Below are 19,471 nucleotides of genomic sequence, written 5' to 3'. Positions count from 1 at the left end.
CAGGTAGACGTGTTGAGGAGGGGGTTGACTGTTGGACGTACAGGTAGACGTGTTGAGGAGGGGGTTGACTGTTGGACGTACAGGTAGACGTGTTGAGGAGGGGGTTGACTGTTGGACGTACAGGTAGACGTGTTGAGGAGGGGGTTGACTGTGAGACGTACAGGTAGACGTGTTGAGGAGGGGGTCGATGTTGGACGTACAGGTAGACGTGTTGAGGAGGGGGTTGACTGTTGGACGTACAGGTAGACGTGTTGAGGAGGGGGTTGACTGTTGGACGTACAGGTAGACGTGTTGAGGAGGGGGTTGACTGTGAGACGTACAGGTAGACGTGTTGAGGAGGGGGTTGACTGTTGGACGTACAGGTAGACGTGTTGAGGAGGGGGTTGACTGTTGGACGTACAGGTAGACGTGTTGAGGAGGGGGTTGACTGTTGGACGTACAGGTAGACGTGTTGAGGAGGGGGTTGACTGTGAGACGTACAGGTAGACGTGTTGAGGAGGGGGTTGACTGTTGGACGTACAGGTAGACGTGTTGAGGAGGGGGTTGACTGTTGGACGTACAGGTAGACGTGTTGAGGAGGGGGTTGACTGTTGGACGTACAGGTAGACGTGTTGAGGAGGGGGTTGACTGTGAGACGTACAGGTAGACGTGTTGAGGAGGGGGTTGACTGTTGGACGTACAGGTAGACGTGTTGAGGAGGGGGTTGACTGTGAGACGTACAGGTAGACGTGTTGAGGAGGGGGTTGACTGTGAGACGTACAGGTAGACGTGTTGAGGAGGGGGTTGACTGTTGGACGTACAGGTAGACGTGTTGAGGAGGGGGTTGACTGTGAGACGTACAGGTAGACGTGTTGAGGAGGGGGTTGACTGTTGGACGTACAGGTAGACGTGTTGAGGAGGGGGTTGACTGTTGGACGTACAGGTAGACGTGTTGAGGAGGGGGTTGACTGTGAGACGTGCAGGTAGACGTGTTGAGGAGGGGGTTGACTGTGAGACGTACAGGTAGACGTGTTGAGGAGGGGGTTGACTGTTGGACGTACAGGTAGACATGTTGAGGAGGGGGTTGACTGTGAGACGTACAGGTAGACGTGTTGAGGAGGGGGTTGACTGTTGGACGTACAGGTAGACGTGTTGAGGAGGGGGTTGACTGTGTGACGTGCAGGTAGACGTGTTGAGGAGGGAGCCGACTGTTAGACTTGCAGGTAGACGTGTTGAGGGAGTTGACTGTGAGTTTGGAGTGTAGAGCAGAGGTTGGGCTGCAGGTACAGGTTTGAGGCTCTTTGTCATACAGGTGGCATAGGTGTGTAAGGTCTACTGACTGTGGAGATGATGGAGGGAGGGCATATAAACAGAGAAGAGTAGGTGTAGACAGATCTGAGTCCCATGTTTTGATCCTGGGAAGTTGAGGAGTAAGCAGCACAGAGACTGAGGAGGAGCAGCCAGTGCGGTGGCGGGAAGCAGGAGGCTGGAGTCCTGGGGTGTCGAGGAGGGGATGGTGGGTTGGAAGGTAGGAGAATTGCTGATCGGATTTAGCAACGTGGAGGTGATTGGTGATCAGACAGAGGGCGGCTCTGGGGTGGGGAGGGACAGAAGCCTGGGTGCAAGTGAGTCCAAGAGAATGGAGGGGAGAGGAGTTGGGAAGAGCTGCCACAGAGAGCTCTTGCAGGAGCTTTTTCCATAGAGGGGGAGCTGAGGAATGCAGCAGGAGTGGGAAGCCATAAGATCTGGATGGAGCTAAGAGCACATTTGTGTGTCAGTGGGAACAGTTTGAGAGAGAGTGAGGTGATGCGGGAGTGAGAGGAGATGGTTGGAAAGATGTTCTCGGGTAGAGAAGGGGCATAGGATCTGGTGGCGATGGGAACGGTTGGCCTTGGGCACTCGCACAGTCCTTCAGTGTCACAGAGGGAAGGCAGAGTGCATGGGCTGCTGATGAAGTATGGGGAGATGTCGGGGGAGCTTTTGGAAAGTCTCTCCTGATTGCTCTTGTCAGCATGTGGAGAAACGAGGCTGGGGATGGAAATGTTGGAGGTTTGAGGAAAGAGAAGAAAGCGTGACATGGTCTTCTCAGAGGGTGGGAGAGTGAGGGGCCCGAGAGATGTGAGATACTGCAGGGCAACACGCAGGGGCTGTTGTAGGTCAGAGGTCACAAATTTGATGGCAGGCTGGGTTGTATGTTTCTCTCCAGGCACCTTGGGCTGCAGAGGTTCCAGACAGGTAGAGAGTTGGGTTTAACTGGGGTTCATCTTGTATTGAGGGAGTGAGACAAAGTGAGAGAGGAGGTCACGGAGTTAAGGTATATGCAGGGAAGTGATTATAATGACTGACCATGGAAGTCACTTTTATTAGGGAGGGAAAATAGGACTTGAGAAGTAAGGTGCAGTGCAGAGGTGACAGGACCAAGGGATGGAAGCTCTTGGCAGACTTAAGAGCTTGTTGGGATTGGGGTACCTGTGGGGCTTAGTTTTAAAGTTAGGCGGTGGTGGTCAGAAATCGAGATCATGGAGAGGTTGCAGTTACCAGTAATGACCAGGCTCACACATGATCGTGGGGTGAGTGGCTGAAGTTGGACCAGGCACATTCACACATGATCGTGGGGTGAGTGACTGAAGTCGGACCAGGCACATTCACACTTGATCGGGGGGTGAGTGGCTGAAGTCGGACCAGGCACATTCACACTTGATCGGGGGGTGAGTGGCTGAAGTCGGACCAGGCACATTCACACTTGATCGGGGGGTGAGTGGCTGAAGTCAGACCAGGCACATTCAGAGAAGAGGTCGCATTTCTCCCAGGGATCTTGCTGACAGCTGTCGTGCGTTCCAGAGGGCGGAGCAGAGGGCTTCTGGGTGTTGGGGAGAGGTGGGCGATGAGGTCAGAGCCCAGTGCCCCCACACCCCGGTCTTTGGAGCAGAGTCCAGCTCACCGCAGGTCCTCATTAAGGATGCGTTTAGTGAGTGTTATTGGAGCAACAGAGTGTCTCAACCATTTCCTGTTCCTTCTGTGTACAGCGGTTTATGACAGGACATGTGACCGTAGGTGTATGGTCAGACGGTTGATCAGAGTCAGGTGTTAGGAATCTCTTGCCCTGTGGACGGTTCTGCCCACTCTCCTCGGGAGTCCAGGCTGCCACCTGGAAGTGGGGAGCTTCTAGGCAGCTAGGCCACAGGCGTGTGCCTGAAGTGGGTGGCCCTAATGCACATGTGCAGCCAGAGTTATTTGTATTATTTCATTTATTGTGGAATTAATTTCTTTAATAATTAAATAAAATTAATTACTTTAAAATAGAGTAAAGCTGCATTTAACATTTTAATGCCAACCTCCACCTCACTGTGCACAGAATACAGTTGTAACATTTTAATTACAAATTCCTCTAAAATAAGCACGTTTCTTGTTAACCCGGTGAGCACTCCCTGCGTGTCAGTTGTCTGTCCCTGGCCCTGCCGGGCCTGCACCAGGCTGCAGGTGGTGGTTTCTGTTGTCTCCCCCTTGGTTGCTGGTAGGCAGGGGAATCAGTGACCTTGATACACACATTTTTTTCCCCCTTTGTTTTCCTATAAAAACTAATATTATGGTAAAATGAAATCCATAAGTTATTCTGTTTCCAATAAATTATCCCCATTATTCAGTTGCCCTTGATTAATATCATTCTGTATCTCTTTTTGCCACAGGAATTAGGAAGAATATATTATCATAATATCCAGGAGTGTTTTCACTGTTAACTTTTAACAACATACCTTGAATTGTGGGAGTGTTATGGGGCGGCAGCAATTTGGGTAACTTACATGGGGATGATCATAATAGGTAGTTCCGGGCCCTGAGCTGAGTACTTCACGTGTATTAACCTGTCTAGTCTTCATGGTGACTGGGGGCCATAGGTGGTGGTGTTATTCTCGTTTAGATGAAGAAACTGAGGTCACACGGCTGTCAAAAGGGGAGAATAGAGTTTGGGTCCAGGCAGTCTATCCTCCAAGCCCACATTTTTAACCCCTAAACAACACTGTCTCTCAAAACTTGAGAGTAGAATTCTCACAGTATTGGTTTGATCATCAAGTACCATTGTCCCATTTTATAAGTGATATTAAAAACCCAAGAGTGTGTGCACTTCATTCATTCATTCATTCAGCAGATGTTTCTTATCTAACACCTGCATGTGATCATGCTAGTGAGCAAAAATAGCCGTGGTCCATGGTCTTATGGAACCTACAGTCTGATGAGAAAGATACACATTAATCAGAGAATCACAACACAAAAGTAAAATTAAAACTAGTAAGAGTTGGAAAGAAGTATATAGTGCTTTTCTGGAAGGAACTGACCTTTTCCTGGAGGTCAGGAAGCTTCTTGGAAGGAGTCTTCGTTGAGTTAGATGTAGAGGAAGAGTTGAGCAAGAGAAAGGGTGGGGAGGGTGTGCCCGGAGCCAGTGCAGAGAGAGGACATGGGGTTGAGAGGCACGGACGGGTGGTGGGTGGCAGGGAGCAGGTGCACGGCGAGCCTGGGAAGGCAGCACTGTTGAGAGTTTCTGTCTTTATCTCAAGAGCGATGGGACCCCATTGGAGTATTTTAAAGACCTTTCTGGCCACTGTGGAAGCAAGGGTAGAGTGGACTAGATGCCCTTTCAAGGCCATTGTGGAGGTCTGAGCAGGAGCTGTTGACAGCTTGGACCAGGGAAGGTGGCCATACGTAGGAGTGGATGGAACCAAGGAATGGTGTGAGGGGAACCATGTCAGGCTTGGTGCTGGCTTGGACAGTGAGGGACGAGACACCATGAATGACTTTAGGTTTCTGGCTGCCCGAAAGGATGGATGACAGTGCCATTCACTGTGTAGGGGAACTTGGGACTAGAGCCGTCTTTGGAGGGGCGTATCAGGAGTGTCATTTTCATTCACTCCGTTCAGTATTTCCTGGCTCTTACTCTGTGCCAGGCACTGTTCTAGGACCTGGGGAGTCACTGGTGGTCAGGACAACATCCCCGCCCTCCTGGAGCTTATGTGTTCATTGGGAGAAATAGACAAGTTTGTAAACAGATAATTTCAGCTACTGGTAAGTGCTGTGAGTGAAATAAAACCGCACACAACTCCATGGGGGTGGTGAGACTGCTTCAGTTTCGGCCATCAGGACGTTCCCTCCCAGGAGGTGACATTGTAGCTGAGACCTGACTGATGAGGGAGGTGCCTGTGCAGAGACCTGGGGCAGAGATTGTTTCCAGGTGGAAAGAACAGCAAGGACGGGTGTCCACCGGCGAGCGTGTGGACTGACAAGGCTGGTGTGACTGGAGCCTGGGGAGGGCAGAGGGGAGGGAACGGGCTTGGAAGGGGAGCCTGGGAGGAGTGGCTGTTAGGCTAATGGCACTGGGACGCCCTTGGGGGAGCTGAAGCAACACAGTGAATGTGATCTGATGCTCAGTGGAGAAGGGGCTGCGCGGGGGAGCTGCACGCAGTGAGGCCCACAGGAGCTTTAGGCTCAGCGCAGGTCAGGACATCAGTCAGATCGAACCTGGGAACCCCAGGAGGTACAGAGAGACTAGCCTGCTGAGTTCATTCAGGTCTTTCCAGCACTAGTAAAACCAACTTGACTGAGATCCCAAATTCCATATATACACGTAGAAAAAGAAAAAATCAGAGGAAGAATTTTCCTAAGTGACCTTGGAGTTAAAAAGGGAAGATTTGTGGTTTTATCCCAGATCCTGATTTGAAAATGTGCGTTTGTGGGCTGAGACCCCAGGCTTCTCCATGTTGAAACAAGAAGCTCTCTCATGGCAGAAAATGATCCCTAAGGTCGTAAAGCAGTGTGTGGATGTGGCATTGATACGCTCAGAGTTGTTAACTAAAGGCGACAGTTTACAGGGATGATCCGGAAAGTTGGGAACTGCGTTTGGTTTTACTGGTTGCGTCTGCCCAAAAGTACAATCATACAGGGACTTGTGATGGTGCTACATTATCATTGTGGACCAAACTAAAAGAAAAGAATGATGTCACCCTACTGTTCAGGGACGTCTCTGTTGAGTTTTGAGTTAGATAGGTATATAGTGTATTTGTTTATTATGTAGTAAATAAGGGTTTGTAATCTGTTTTTTCTCACTTAGCAATGTGTTGTGAACACACTTCATATCATTAAATATCATTTATAATCTAATCTTAATAGTGATATGATATGCCATCTATAGTTACTTTTTTAAACTAGATGCCTATTGTTATTTTTAGTTTTTTTAGGAAAATGCTGTAAAGAAATCCATCCTTTAGCTACATTTTTGTACATATTGTTCTCTCTTTTTGTGTAAATACTCCCCAAGTATTATTGTGTGGTCAAAACCACAAATTTTTAATGCGTTTGCTATGTTTTGCCAGCTGCCCTGAAAGGTGATGCTCGCAACAGCACTGTGTGAGTGCCGATTTTCTCCATCCTTGCCAGCTCTGGCGATCATAGTTCATTTTTTGAAAAATTAATCTTTGTAATTTTCTAAGTGGAAAATTAGTACCTCGGTGCTTTTATTTTGAAATTATTTGATTATTCGTGAAGTGGAATATGTTTACTGTTTGTAACTTGTGTGTATATGAATTGCTTCCACATTTTTTTGATTTTTAGTTAAGTTTATCTTTTTTAAAGAAGTATTTTGTAGCAATGATGATAATTCATTGTCAGTCGTATAAGGTGTATGTTTGGCCTAAGTTTGTCATTTTTCTTTTATTTTTTTAATGTTTATACGTATATTTTATATGGCTAAATGTGTTTGTCTATATTCATGTTAGGCGTATAAAATCTTCCCCACATGCAGGTTACATAAATTTTCCCTGTGTTTTCCCCTACTGCTCTTATGGTTATATTTTTTTGTGTTTAAATGTTAAAATACATGTTTGTTTATATATGTACACCTGTATATATGTATCTCCTTTTGTGGTTTAGAAAGAAGGTCACGCTGTAGCTCTCCTGACTTCTCCAGCTGCTGGTATAAAAACGATTGATCCTCTGCCTTTGAGGGAGGATTCTGAAACCAGTATCCCCAAATGTGCTGAGCCAGCCCTTCCAGTTCCGAAAATTCCCGACTATCCAGCCAGCCCCGCGGGGCAGTCTCCTCCGGCCCGCGCGCCGTCCTACTGGCATCCCTCTCGTCGCATTCAGGGCTCTCTGAGAGACCCCGAGTTCCAGCATAATGGTAATTATTTTGGTTTTGGTTTTTGTCTTTTAAAATGAAAATGTTGTAGTGATAGGTGCAAAGGCTGTAAGTATGTGCTGCGTGTTAACAAAGTAGGTCATTTCGTTTTTAGTTAACATAATAGATGTCCTTAAATCGGAAGAGCCTCGTCTCTGGAACACTCGGGTGTGCCGTACCCAGGTGCCCACCTGGGGGTGTGTCGCGTCTCTCGAGCTCCTTCCCTGACACGCGGAGGCACCCGCTGGGTGCCCAGCACCTCTGCCCCAGCTGTGGCCCAGGCCCTCTCCAGATGTTGCGCGTGTTACCTGGATGTAGTATGAGGTCATAGTTATTTTCCTTTAGTTTATTAGGCATCGCCCTGCTCTTTTCTGACTTCCACTGTTACTGTTGAGAAGTCTGCTGCTCTTTTTAATTTTTGATCTTCCGTATGTGGCTTTTTTTTTCCTGGCAGTATTTGGGATCTTCTCTTTGTACCTAATACTATGAAATTTTACGGTAGGTTTCTTTTCATTTTGCTAGTGCTTGATCAACCTTTTCAATCTGGAAACTGGGTTCCTCACTTCTGGGAAATGTTCTTGAATTGTTTAGTCATTAATTTCTTCCCCTCCCTTTTCTGTTTCCTCTTTCTGGCACTCCTATTATTCAGATATTGGATGTGTTGAACACGATCTTATTTTCCTATCTTGCTCTCCTATTTTCCATCTCTGCCTTTTTATTTTAATTTGAAAGGGTTGCCGATTTTTGTTTTTCACCTCCTTTTGAGTTTAAAAAAAATGTTGCTATATTTTTAATTTCTCTGAATTTTTTTTTTGCTGAGGAGTATTTGTCCTGAGCTAACATCCATTGCCAATCTTCGTTTTTTTCTTTTTTTTTTATGTGAGCTACTGCTACAGCATGGCCAGTAACAGATGAGTGGTGTAGGTCTGCGTCTGGGAACCGAACCCAGGCTGCCAAAGCGGGGTGCACTGAACTTAACCACTAGGCCGCTGGCCACAGTGGGGGATGGTCATGCTCACTGCCCTTCCAGCTGCTCCGCTTTCCAAAACTCTGTGGCTGTTTTTGTCTCCCTTTTTCTTTGTCCTGTGGGTTTATGTCAGTTTTGTAAACGTGTGTAGTCCACCCACCATCTTTAAGCAGAAGCCTGCTACCGTTCTCTGAAGTTAGAATAGATCAGTGTCATCATTGATAAGACTTCTAGGAGATCATCCCTTGTTTGTTTACATGTTTGCTAAATAAGCACATTATAATTTAATGAATGGCCCTTTGATGGGGATTTCTATTAAAGATTTAAAATCAGTGAACTTGTGACAACTCCTTTCACTAAGGTTTTACTGTAAATAAGATAGCCTCTCAGATAGCTTTGAAGGATAATTTCTTCTCCTTTTTTTTTTAAGTGGGAAAAGCAAGGATGAACAATTTCCAGTTACCTCAGCACGGAGCCTTTAACGACGAAGGTATCTGCTCAGTCGGTATCACGAGATGAGTGTCGGGGTGCTGTCTGGCAGTTTGCGTGCTGTCGTGGGCCTGGTCTGGCTGGCTCTGTGTGCGTGGTTTACAGCAGATTCCATGGATGTTGTTTCATGGGATCCATGAGCCCCGGGATGGGTCAGATTATCCCCGTTTTACAGATGAGCGAACTGAGACCAAGGCCTCTTTTCTAGGCGGACAGCTGGTGCGAGACTGTGCCTCATGCCCCAGCGAGGTCGCTTCTCTTTCTGTTTTTCCACCCTGGCTCGCTGGGCTCAGGAATCTGGCCCAGCATTATAGCCATCATTCTTTTCAAATGCCTGTATATTCCTGTAAATTTTCGATTCTCAGAAAATATGATTAGGGAAAATGGGCTTTTTTCTCCTTTGTAGTTTTCATTCTGACAAATTCGTTTGCTTCCAATAATGGCAGGAGAAATTTTGAATTCTTGATATGAACAATCGAAGTTACTATTTTACGTCATCCTAAGAAGCATGAAATTATTGAACTTATAAATTGTGGACTTGAAAATAAATTTGAATTAATACTTTATGTTTTATACATTCACACCCATTAAAGGTTTTCTCTCCTCTTAGCATTTTTTAGAATTTTTCAGAATTCAGTGAGTTAGAAATCAAGTTGTCATGTTTTGAAATGCAAGTATCTGGACACTTTGAATCCAGTTCTGTTTTCTTTCTAACTGAACAGTGTTACAAATAACCTTCTAATAGGTTTGCTTATGCAGAATGAGGGATTTCAGTAATGATGAAGGCAGCATCTTAAAGTCAAACACTATTTCTACATTTAGTGAGATTACTTTAGAAATGTGGTGTAAGTTCCACATTAAACTATGGCATTTTGTTTTTAAAAGTTTAAAAAAGCTTTTTGCTCAGAGCAGCTGTGCGTTTTAAAGTAGGACAAACAGTATGATGATGCGTATTTCCGAGTAATACTGAAATCATAGGCCGTGTGTTCAGGCAGTGACATCGTGGGATTTCAGGAAGGAAACAGAATGCTCATTTAACATTGAAGTGTTTGATTTCTAAGTATGGTCAACTTGTAAGATTACTGTAAGCTATCCTGAAAATGTCAGTATCTTACATTTTAATAGATTGCTTTTTTTCTGACAGTCAGTATTGACATTACAAAGCTTGAAGCTTTTACTTTTCTGTTGATGTTATAAAACATATTTTTATAGGAGAGACTGTTTTGCACTGAATGTAATTTTTCATTGCAGATGAGGACAGATTATCTGAGATTTCCGCTCGCTCTGCAGCTTCTAGTCTCCGGGCTTTTCAGACTCTGGCACGAGCTCAAAAAAGGAAGGAGAATTTCTGGGGCAAAACATAATTATATGTACACTTGATTGAGTTGCTTTTGTCTGGGGAACCACTGGCATAATTTTTGTTTATTGCTTTGCTATGTTAAGACTTTTCAAGTGTTCGGATTTTTCTCTAACGTTTCCTACTTTCAAAGATTTGTTTGATTTTTTTCAATAGCCAATTCAGCTTCGTTGGAAAATTTTAACACAGGTTCATACAAGTCTAACTTTTCAAGCATTCTCTTACATCTCTGCCGAAGGACGAAGGCGCAGACTGCCTGGTTCTTCACACACGCTGACCACTGTGTCAGGGTCGGGATCGCTGGCGGGACTGTGGCTCTCCCATCCTGAGAATGCTCTGAAACAGGAACAGAGTGAAGGAAAAATGAGGACCCACGTGTGAGGTGTACGCTCCCCTAAGATTGGTTCTCCGTACCTTTATAATTGGAGACGTCATAAAATGAATTTCTCGTTCCTTTAAGCGTCACTGTGCTGTTTCTTTTGACTGTAGTACCTTCGTATGTGGCTGCAATGTTAAGATAATTGTATTTTAGATGGAAAATACCAGCTGTATATATTTTTCTTATTTATGTAACAAAGTTTGCTGAGAGAATATGTATATTTTTGATCTTTGTGTGTATTCTATTTGTATAAGGACTTTGGCTTACATTTGAATAATGTCTAAATTTTGAAAAACTATTTGTATAATGGAGAATTAAAACTTTGTAGACATTTTGAAATAAAAAATTGATCAAGTGTTTCATTTCTGTTTGCTTCTCCAGAAAGTTATTACATGGAACAAATAATTATCTTTTAGAAACATTCCGCTCATAACAGGTTAATCAAATGTTATACTACTTTTGCAGCTGTCCAAATGCAATGCAACTGAGTCTACAGTATTTTTGCACAAATGCAAGACAAATACAGAATTTCCAAGACAGCTTCATTTTTTAAAATTTAACACAAACTTTTTAACTAGATGTCTTCACTCATAGGACATGTTCTCTTATCTTACTCTTTATCTTACAAATCATTAATTTTCTAAAAAATATGGATTTCATAAAATATGACATAAGATCCTTATAATAGTACATAGAAGATACTGAAAATAAAATACACAGAATATTTGTGATTTTTGGTTAGAAAACAAATGAACAGTCTGTTCTAAAATGCTTAATTTGGTCAAGAGTGCTTGTGCAAATCATTGATTCACAATAAATTTTCTTGTTAAAGATCTCAGGAGGTTTTCTTATATTTCACTGACCTTTTAAAACAGTTTGTTGGTTAAAAAAAAGTTACTGAGGCCCTAGAGAGGCAAATAAAAGCTAGAAATTAGTGTGTGATTGGATTTTAGAACACATCGTTCTGGCTTCTATACGAATGTGTCTCAGGTTTTAGGTGACGGGTGTGGTTCTCATGAGGCCGAGGTGGTTACCCAGGCTCTGCGTGACGGGTCAGCTTTGGGCTGTGCCGCTGACCTCCTCTTAAAAGCCCGTCTCGGCGGCCTGGGGAGAGAACAGTGCTGAGGGATGAGTGCTGTTGCATCGCTCACATTAAAAGAGCGACTCGGAGGACGTGCGTTTGGGTTGGTGGGTAAGTAGTTTTTATGAGAAATGTTCCATTGGATTTGCTGGCTTTTAGGAGCTGGGATTGTTACTTCAATGTTGTACTCAGTTTTATTAAGCCATAATTTTAAGTACAATAAACTGCAATCATTAAAAAAATTACAGCTCAATGACTTTGGGAAGAATGTATACATCTGTGGAACACCACCACAGGCGAGGCGCGGTTCCGTCATCCTGGAAGTTCCCTCACTTCCCTCTGCAGTTCTTCCCGCCCCTCCAGACAGCACACACCCACGGGAAGTTTACAAACTAGTGGTTTGGTCTTTTTGTTGAAATTGCTATCTCACAGGTTAGACTGGGGAGCAAACCTCAGAATCACACCGGAAGGTTTTTCAAAAATGTGCACACCTAGCACCTCCCTTCCTCCATCTTCACCCCAGATGCTGAGATCCCCACGTGTCCCTGGACGAGAACCCAGATAAAGGTGTGCGAATACACGTGTATGGGAGGCTTTGTGCGTTCATGTCTGTCTCATCTCTGGGTGTCTGTGGGAGTCTGAACTCTAAGTTAAGGGCCCCTGAAGGATGATTTTGAGGATTACAGATAGAGAAGTTGGTAAATGTGCGTAGTACACGGTAAGATGTTATCATGAGATTGAAGTGTAAGTATCCTCGTTTTACAGATGCGAAAGCTCTCTTAGATGAAGTGACTGGACCAAGATCTCATAGCTGGAAATTAAATCTAGATCTTCTCACTCAAAATCTACCCATGCTGCCTCCTCTGCAGTATTTGTGCTAAAATCGTGGTCCTGCTGTGACTCAGTTCTCTGGTTGATGCATTTGGGAGTTCAATTGTTAACTTCGCCTTCTTGGAAGAGAGATGAAACGCCTACCTTTCCAGTCAGGAGAAAGTATATATGGGCATTGGATTGTACAAATGGATTCAACCAGAACGGGAGTGGGTTAACGTTCCAAACGAGTCTGTCCTTATGTGGGCTGTGTTGGCGCTGCCTACCCAGGGGGCATGAGGATGGATTGTGCACCTTGGTGGTGGTTGTAGACACCAGGGAAATATTTATTCTGGCTTCTGGAAGTTTACCAAAGAACAAACAGTCTACAGTGTAAGTGACCCCGGAGTCTTTTGCGTTTGATTTTGGAATATCTCTTTGGTATTTTACCTGTGGTGGCGTTAGTCATGTTAGCGTGCTCGGGGCCCGGTCTCTGTCACACAGCCATCATCACTGTTTCCCTAGATGAGTCAGCTGCACGAAGGCCCCTCCAGGCAGAAGCGTGGCTGTCAGGGGACTAGCTGCGGCTGTGACCTCGGGCCTGGGCGTGCGGGGCTCCAGGGAGCCAGCCTTCCCTCCAGCTTAACTTGGGGATTAAAGGCGGCAGGCCAGTGCTATGTTCAGCCCCATGCTGACCAACTTCACGTTCCTGCTGACCCTGCGCTCTGATGTGACCCTTAGTGTCTCCCCTCCGGTGACTGGGGGCCCAGAAAGACCCTGCCCTGTTTTTCCTCTCGTAGAGAGCCAAGTTTCCTTACACCCCATCTCACATTTCGTTCCCACCCTGCTCCTGCGAGGCCTGTCACAGACCGCAGCCTCTCTCCAGCAGAGGGCAGCTCCCCCACCTACTACCCCTGATATAAGGCGGGTGGGAGGGAAGGAACAGTCGTCCTAAAGATGACGTCCACTTTCCTTCCACCACACGCCCCACTCACTGGTCCCCTCCGTGCTGCATAATGCCTCAGGCCCGTATCAGAGTGCGTCCTCGGAAAGTGGGCGAGACGTGAGGGTGGGGCAGGCACGGAGGCCAACAGATAGAGTGATGTTTGGGGAGTTCATGACCAATTCAACCACGTAATGGACAATTTAGATAACATTGGGAAATTGTTCAGTCTCTCCCTACGTATTCTACACTCAGTAGTATGTTGGAGCTGGCTTTTGGGCCAATTGTTAAATATTCAGAAATTTTGTGACAGGTTGTTGAACCATCTGTAGTTTGAAATTGGCCATGATGGGAGTATTTACGCCACGGAAATCAGCAAATGCTATACGTCAGGGCTTCCTCCCCACTCAACCCCCAGAGGAGGTTGACAAGTCTACCACCGCAGCCGCTACGCCAATCTCTGCTTTTCTTTCTTTCTTGGTTTTTTTGAGGAAGATTGGCACTGAGCTAACATCTGTTTCCAATCTTCCTCTATTTTGTATATGGGATGCTGCCACAGCATGGCTTGATGAGCAGTACGTACGTTTGCACCTACCCAGGATCTGAACCTGCGAACCCTGGGCTGCCTAAGCGGAGCATGCAAACTTAACCCCTGAGCCACTGGGCCGGCCCCTTTTGCTTTTCTTTCCATGTCATTTTCTGATAAAGTCCACTCCAGAAAGGAGAAAAGAGGCAGTCCAAGAGAAGCTGCTATAAGATTTGTTACACCATTCATATCTTCCTTGGCTTGTAAAAATAAAGTACTTGGGTTTAGTTTCCTTTCTGGACCAAAGTCCACCTAGAAAATAACAAGCTGCAAATAGCAGATAATAGACTATAGAGGGAGACCACCCATGATCCGCCCGTGGGACTACCCGGAGGTGGGGCCTGGACCTGTATGCGTGGTCTTGATATTCAGGTAGTTTGGGAACCACTAGCTTCGGGGTTATAATCAGCTATGGTCTAATCCCAACTTGACCTTGAGCAAGCTGTGAAACGTCCGCTGAGACTGTGTTCCTCATCTGCGAGATTTAAGATTCAATGGCTCAAGGTCTGTAAGGGTGCTTCAAATATGCTTTGAAATGTAATTCATTTCAAAATGTTAGTTATATTGTGTTGAAGGCAAATTTGCATCAAAACAACAGGGGGAAAAAGTGTGTTTTAGAGAGGCTAAGTTTAAATCTAGGAGGCAGTGCATGCTGACCTTGCGGCGGCTCGCATCCCAGCCCATCTGTGCTGACCTACATTCAGCTCACACCCAGGCGGCTTGGGGCAGGGGTGCCGAAATGATTGGTCTATTTCCGTTGTGTGGTAAAGCAGAAAAGACTGCTACTCCAGTGCTGTGACTCAGCGACTCTAGAAGGTGGAAGGAATCGGTACCTGATATATGCAAACCGTGTTAGAGCCCTGAATCGGAGATGTTATCAGTGTGAGTCAGGCAAGGCGGAGAGAGAGGACCCACAATAATCATTGATGAAGGGAAACATAGACAGGCTTGGTCCCTGAATGAAAATGTGGCCAACAGCAAAGATTTCCTAGGTTTGCTATGGGCTTTTTTTTTTTTTTTTTAAAGAGTGAATTAAATAATACAGAGTTTTGTAATTTCAGGAAGAAAATATGAACTAACCTAAATGCTACACCTTATGGGAAAATGTAGATGCTTCACACTCATAAATTCAATTACAGTCAGAGCTGGGGCGTGTCACTCAGGAAAAGTTTGCCCACAGTGAGTAGCTTAGCGTTTGGTGTTCCCGTTAAGAAGTTATTCAGGTCATAACCGTTAAGATTCTGGAGAAACCAAAAAAAATTGAAAATAGGTTTGCACGACAGCACTAACACTTTGACTCCATAAAGAACCGATAATGTTACAAAGTTTAACTTGTAATTATGCAAAGATGAAACATCCTAAGGGTTTTACTAATTAGCGTAACCTGGCATTAATAAACACCCTAGTGAGGGCTTAAATTATTACTGCAAATCGTAGCTGCCAAGACTTTACAAATATCACGGATTAACACTCTAGGAACTCATCAGTTTCTTTCATCATTCAGGATCAAAATATGGGGACCAAGAAAAAAAATTATTCAAATTTGTTTTTATAATTTGAAGAAATTTAAAAATATAGAATAGTAGAGATTAACATACCAACACGTATATTCTCTAGTCACTGCTTAAATAATAATATAATAAAAATGAAACGTAGAAGCTGAATACTTTGATCGGAGAAGCTCCTAGAACACATCTGATAACTCTCCTTATTTCACAAATTTAGTGCTTATGTTCATTCATGTTGAATGATGTCAAATTACATTAATCTTAGAGTCTCTTTAGGTAGGAATCCACTTCATCTTAAACAAGTCAGAGTTGCAAGTTACAAAATAACTTACTAGACATTTAGCTATTGTTTTTTGTTAATTTCCTATAAAGAAAAAGATAATTTTCCACTCGTGCTGCATGGACTTTCAAATTTTCTGTGACAACTAATTTCCATTTTCTTCTCCTCTCTGAAGGGCAGCACAGCCAGCCAGGGCATCTTCCTCTTTCCTGTGTCAGGTTCCCTTGGGTAAAACTCTGTCCCAGTCGCTAATATCAACAAGCCATCTAAGTCACAGTAAATGCGGTATGCACGATCTGTGTGTGTGCGGGAGCATGTGTATATGTGTGTTGATGACACCGACACACTGCCCTGTGTCACCACTGCAATTCCTCTTTGTTCACCAAGAATAAAATAAAAATATAACAAATCTTGAATGATTTTCTCTCTGCCAGACCAACCTGCTTTAAGGAAGGTTTGCCCTGTCTTTGCCTCCTGGTTTTCTGTGGGTCCAGGGCAGCTATTACTCTAGAACTCATCTGTTCCTTGGCCTCTGCAGGTCACCTCAAGTCCAGATATGGCGACGGTACAAGGTCAAAGGTGTCAGAGGATATTAGTGTATTTTTCTCTGGGTGAATGATTCAATCTCCACAGTCTTCCCACAATAGATTTTCTTTAAGAACCTTAAAACGATCACCAAGAAGCTGGGAAAAAGAAATACCCATCAATGTCCATTTTACACAGAACTTATGCTCTTGGCTCAGACAAGAGGATGTTTGAATCTTGGTTCTGCCACTTGTTAGCTGTGTGATCCTGGGCAAGTCACCTAGCAGCTCTGAGCTCCAGTTGATGAATATGTTAAATAGGGATAGTAATCATAAGCTGTCTCGAATGATGGTTTTGAGAAATAATTTCGTGCATGTGAAGCACTAAGGCTGGCTCACAGTTGGAGCTCAATAATTGTAACTATTAGTGTTATTTTCTCTCTTATTTCCTAAAATTGCTCTATTTTAAAGGAGGTGAGGCTCACTGGGTGGAATAAAAATTATTTTAACTTAGTACTTTAAGAGATTTTAATTAGCAAGTGCGACAGGAAGTTAGGGCAGTGGCCTAGGGGCCAGTAGGGCCAACCCCAACAGGCGCACCCCGGTGTGGTGGCATCTCCTGGGCCTCAAGCATGCTCCCGCCGCCGCTGTTCTGCCACCCAGCTAAGTGGGATTTGAGAGACAAGTTAGAAAAAAGAGAAAGGGGAGAGGATGCTTTTGTGTTGAAGACTGAAAGTATAGCCATGCATCCACCCTGGGAATTTATCAGAGAAGCATCTGGGAAGAAGTGTGTAATTAAACCACCACCATGCTGAGTAGCTAGAGCTTGGTGCAGCTGGGGACACTCTGGGAGCACCCGTCAGTCACTGGCTGGAGGATGCTGGATGGGTGGGAAGTAATAAGCATCAACAGCATCAATGCCCTCGCAACTCCTGCCATGGAAGTGACGAGAAAGCCCTCGCCAAGGAGAGCAGGCGCAGTGGTTGGAGACCAGCAGGGTGCACTAAAGGGGTCGGGGGCAGTCAGGGGCGCTGGTAGCGTCTGCTGCAGGACTGTGTTCCTTTGTCCTCTCTTGTTCTGATTCCTGGAAGTCGAGTTCTAAAATTCTGAGTACTGTCCCACAAACAGCTGCCTTGTAAAAATGGGCATGCATTTTGCCAGGGCATTGCATTAGTCTGCTAGGGCTGCCATAGCAAAGCACCACAGACTGGGAGGCTCAATCGGTAGAAATTTATTTTCTGGAAGCTGGAAGTCTAAGATCAAGGTCTTGGCAGGGTTGGTTTCTTCTGAGATCTCTTTCCTTGGCTTTAGATGACTGTCTTCTCTCTGTGTCCTAATCCCCTCTTCTTATGAGTACCCGACTTGTGCTGGATCAGGTCCCACCCAGATGGCCCCATTTTACCTCAGTCACCTCTTTAAAGGCCTCGTCTCCAAATACAGTCACATTCTGAGACAATGGGGTTAGAATGTCAGCATATGAACTTTGTGGCAGCGGGGGCGGGGGAGGGGGGCGGTGGGGAACACACAATTCAGCATGTAACAGTTGTGTATCAAAAAATATGAAATTGTTGGGTCAAAGAGTGTATACATTTTAAATTTTAGTAAACTGCCATCCTAAAAAAATTATAAAGTGTTGTCAGAGTCCTTCCCTGAGACTCTCCTCGATGGAGCCCCAGGTTGATCGAATGAGTGAGGACTACAGACAGTTCAGCTGGGTTGGGGCGGTGGTGTGCTGGAGGCTGGGACCTGCTCAGGGAGCCAATTACAGCATCTCTTCCCATCTCCACCTGCAGTGTTCTCACATTAGTGACTTGAAATTGGCCACAGAAATTGGCAACTGTGACAAATCAAGACTTTTCCCCTTGGAGAACTGGTTGATAAACATTTACCATCACGCCGCTGGTTTGGGAACTATTGAGGAGAAAGGGGCCCTCTGCCTCACTTCCCAGCAAGAGTCTAGAGAGTGGCAAACCTTTGGAAATCTGCCGCATGTCTGGCCAAACATACAAATGACTGTGTGGTCTGTGGTCTACCTTAGCAGAAAGGTTGTAAGACAGCATCCCAGCATTTCCCGTGGCCACAGACGGGCAGAGTTCTCATATTTGTCCTGTGCTTTCGAGAAGGGCACAGAAGTAATTGAAATGGAGCTGTGTCTGTGGGCTTTGACCATCCACAATCAGTCAGGAAGACGCACATGTCAGCAGACAAGAGAGTGGATGGTGACAACGGAGGCCTGGTCTCCTCCCTGCCCTCCTGGTGGACAGGGATGTGGAGGCGACCCCAGATGTGATAGAGAAGCGAGAGGGTCTTCATTGGTTCGATTACTGCACTCCATCCTACCACCCACCTGGATGGCACCTGAAAGAAAGTTCAGACCCGTTATAGAGAAAAACAAATGGGACTGTGTGTTTTGCACACCTGAGCTGGTAGCCTGAGCCTCATACTCACCACTTGAACTCCTAGGAATGTCGTGATTCCATCTGGGGTGTCTCTGCATGAACTAGCTGGGAAGCACTTCTCCAAGTCTTTTAGCTGTAAAAGTTCTAAACAACTGGTAAGTGAAAGCCCCGGAGTGTCAAGCAGCTTGGGATCCCTTTCTGACGGTGTCTCCTTGGTGGTTGGACTGACTGGGTGCAGAGCTTTACTCTGCCCTCTTGGTGTGCTCTCTCAGGCAAGTTGCTGGATTTCTCTGAGCCCGCGTCTAGTTCCTCCTGCAAGGGTTAAACGGGGTGGCCCACACAGGACCCTCACACAGTGCCCTGTCCCCAGCAAGTGCTCAGGGAACCCCAGCAAGGGTTACAAGGGGAGTGACAGGAGTCCTTTGCCTGCATTATTCAATTCAACTTTCTGAACCATCTTATGATTGTGGTCTCCCTCTGCCAGAGACAAGATCAAGGCTGAGATAAGTGGGAATCCAAACGCACATTTCCTCATTGAAAGCCACATCCTTTCCACTCCACGGCCACAGGGAACGGACAAGGCACCGGCAGCTTCTCTCAGCTCAGAGACAAATCGATAGTTTGATGGCAGAGCTAAACCGACTGAAAAAGATCCTGACTCTCACGTGAGGAGCGACATGAAATCTTTTTGGCTTTTGAAATATGTCAAAAACTACAAGGTTTTCATTAGAGGAGATAAAGACACCAAGTTTATTCTGAACAGGAAGGGTAGCAGGACCATCTCAGTCCAAGAAAGCTGTTATCATGCATCCACTTACTTATTTTTTTTAAAGCAAGTATCTTAATATCTTACTCTAAATTGTAGACCACTTTGTTTTTACTAAGCAATTAGAGCTTGGTGAAAATAATTATCCTAGGTATTTAACACAGTTATATTTTCACCATGCCTGAGGAAAGCCCGGCGGGTTGTTCCTCAGAGCCCAAGGCTGAGGAACCACCACTTGCTG

General features: G+C 45.3%; 1 protein-coding gene across 6 annotated transcripts in view; it reads left to right on the top strand.

Moving 5' to 3' along the window:
• Positions 1-11,164, top strand: part of MDM1 (Mdm1 nuclear protein) — a 34,666-nt gene extending 23,502 nt beyond the window's left edge. For all 6 annotated transcript variants that reach the window (XM_044755912.2, XM_014860690.3, XM_070494227.1 and 3 more), the window contains 3 exons: positions 6,895-7,144; positions 8,539-8,598; positions 9,849-11,164. In XM_044755912.2, the coding sequence (XP_044611847.2) occupies positions 6,895-7,144; positions 8,539-8,598; positions 9,849-9,961 (423 nt within the window). In that variant the 3' untranslated portion in view covers positions 9,962-11,164. The remainder of the gene's footprint in view (positions 1-6,894; positions 7,145-8,538; positions 8,599-9,848) is intronic.
• The last annotated feature ends 8,307 nt before the right edge of the window (positions 11,165-19,471 follow it).

Source organism: Equus asinus, chromosome 22 (genome assembly GCF_041296235.1).
Source record: "Equus asinus isolate D_3611 breed Donkey chromosome 22, EquAss-T2T_v2, whole genome shotgun sequence".
NCBI classification, from domain to species: domain Eukaryota; kingdom Metazoa; phylum Chordata; class Mammalia; order Perissodactyla; family Equidae; genus Equus; species Equus asinus.
Note: the sequence above shows the minus strand (reverse complement) of the source record. Positions and strands in the feature narration are given on the sequence as shown.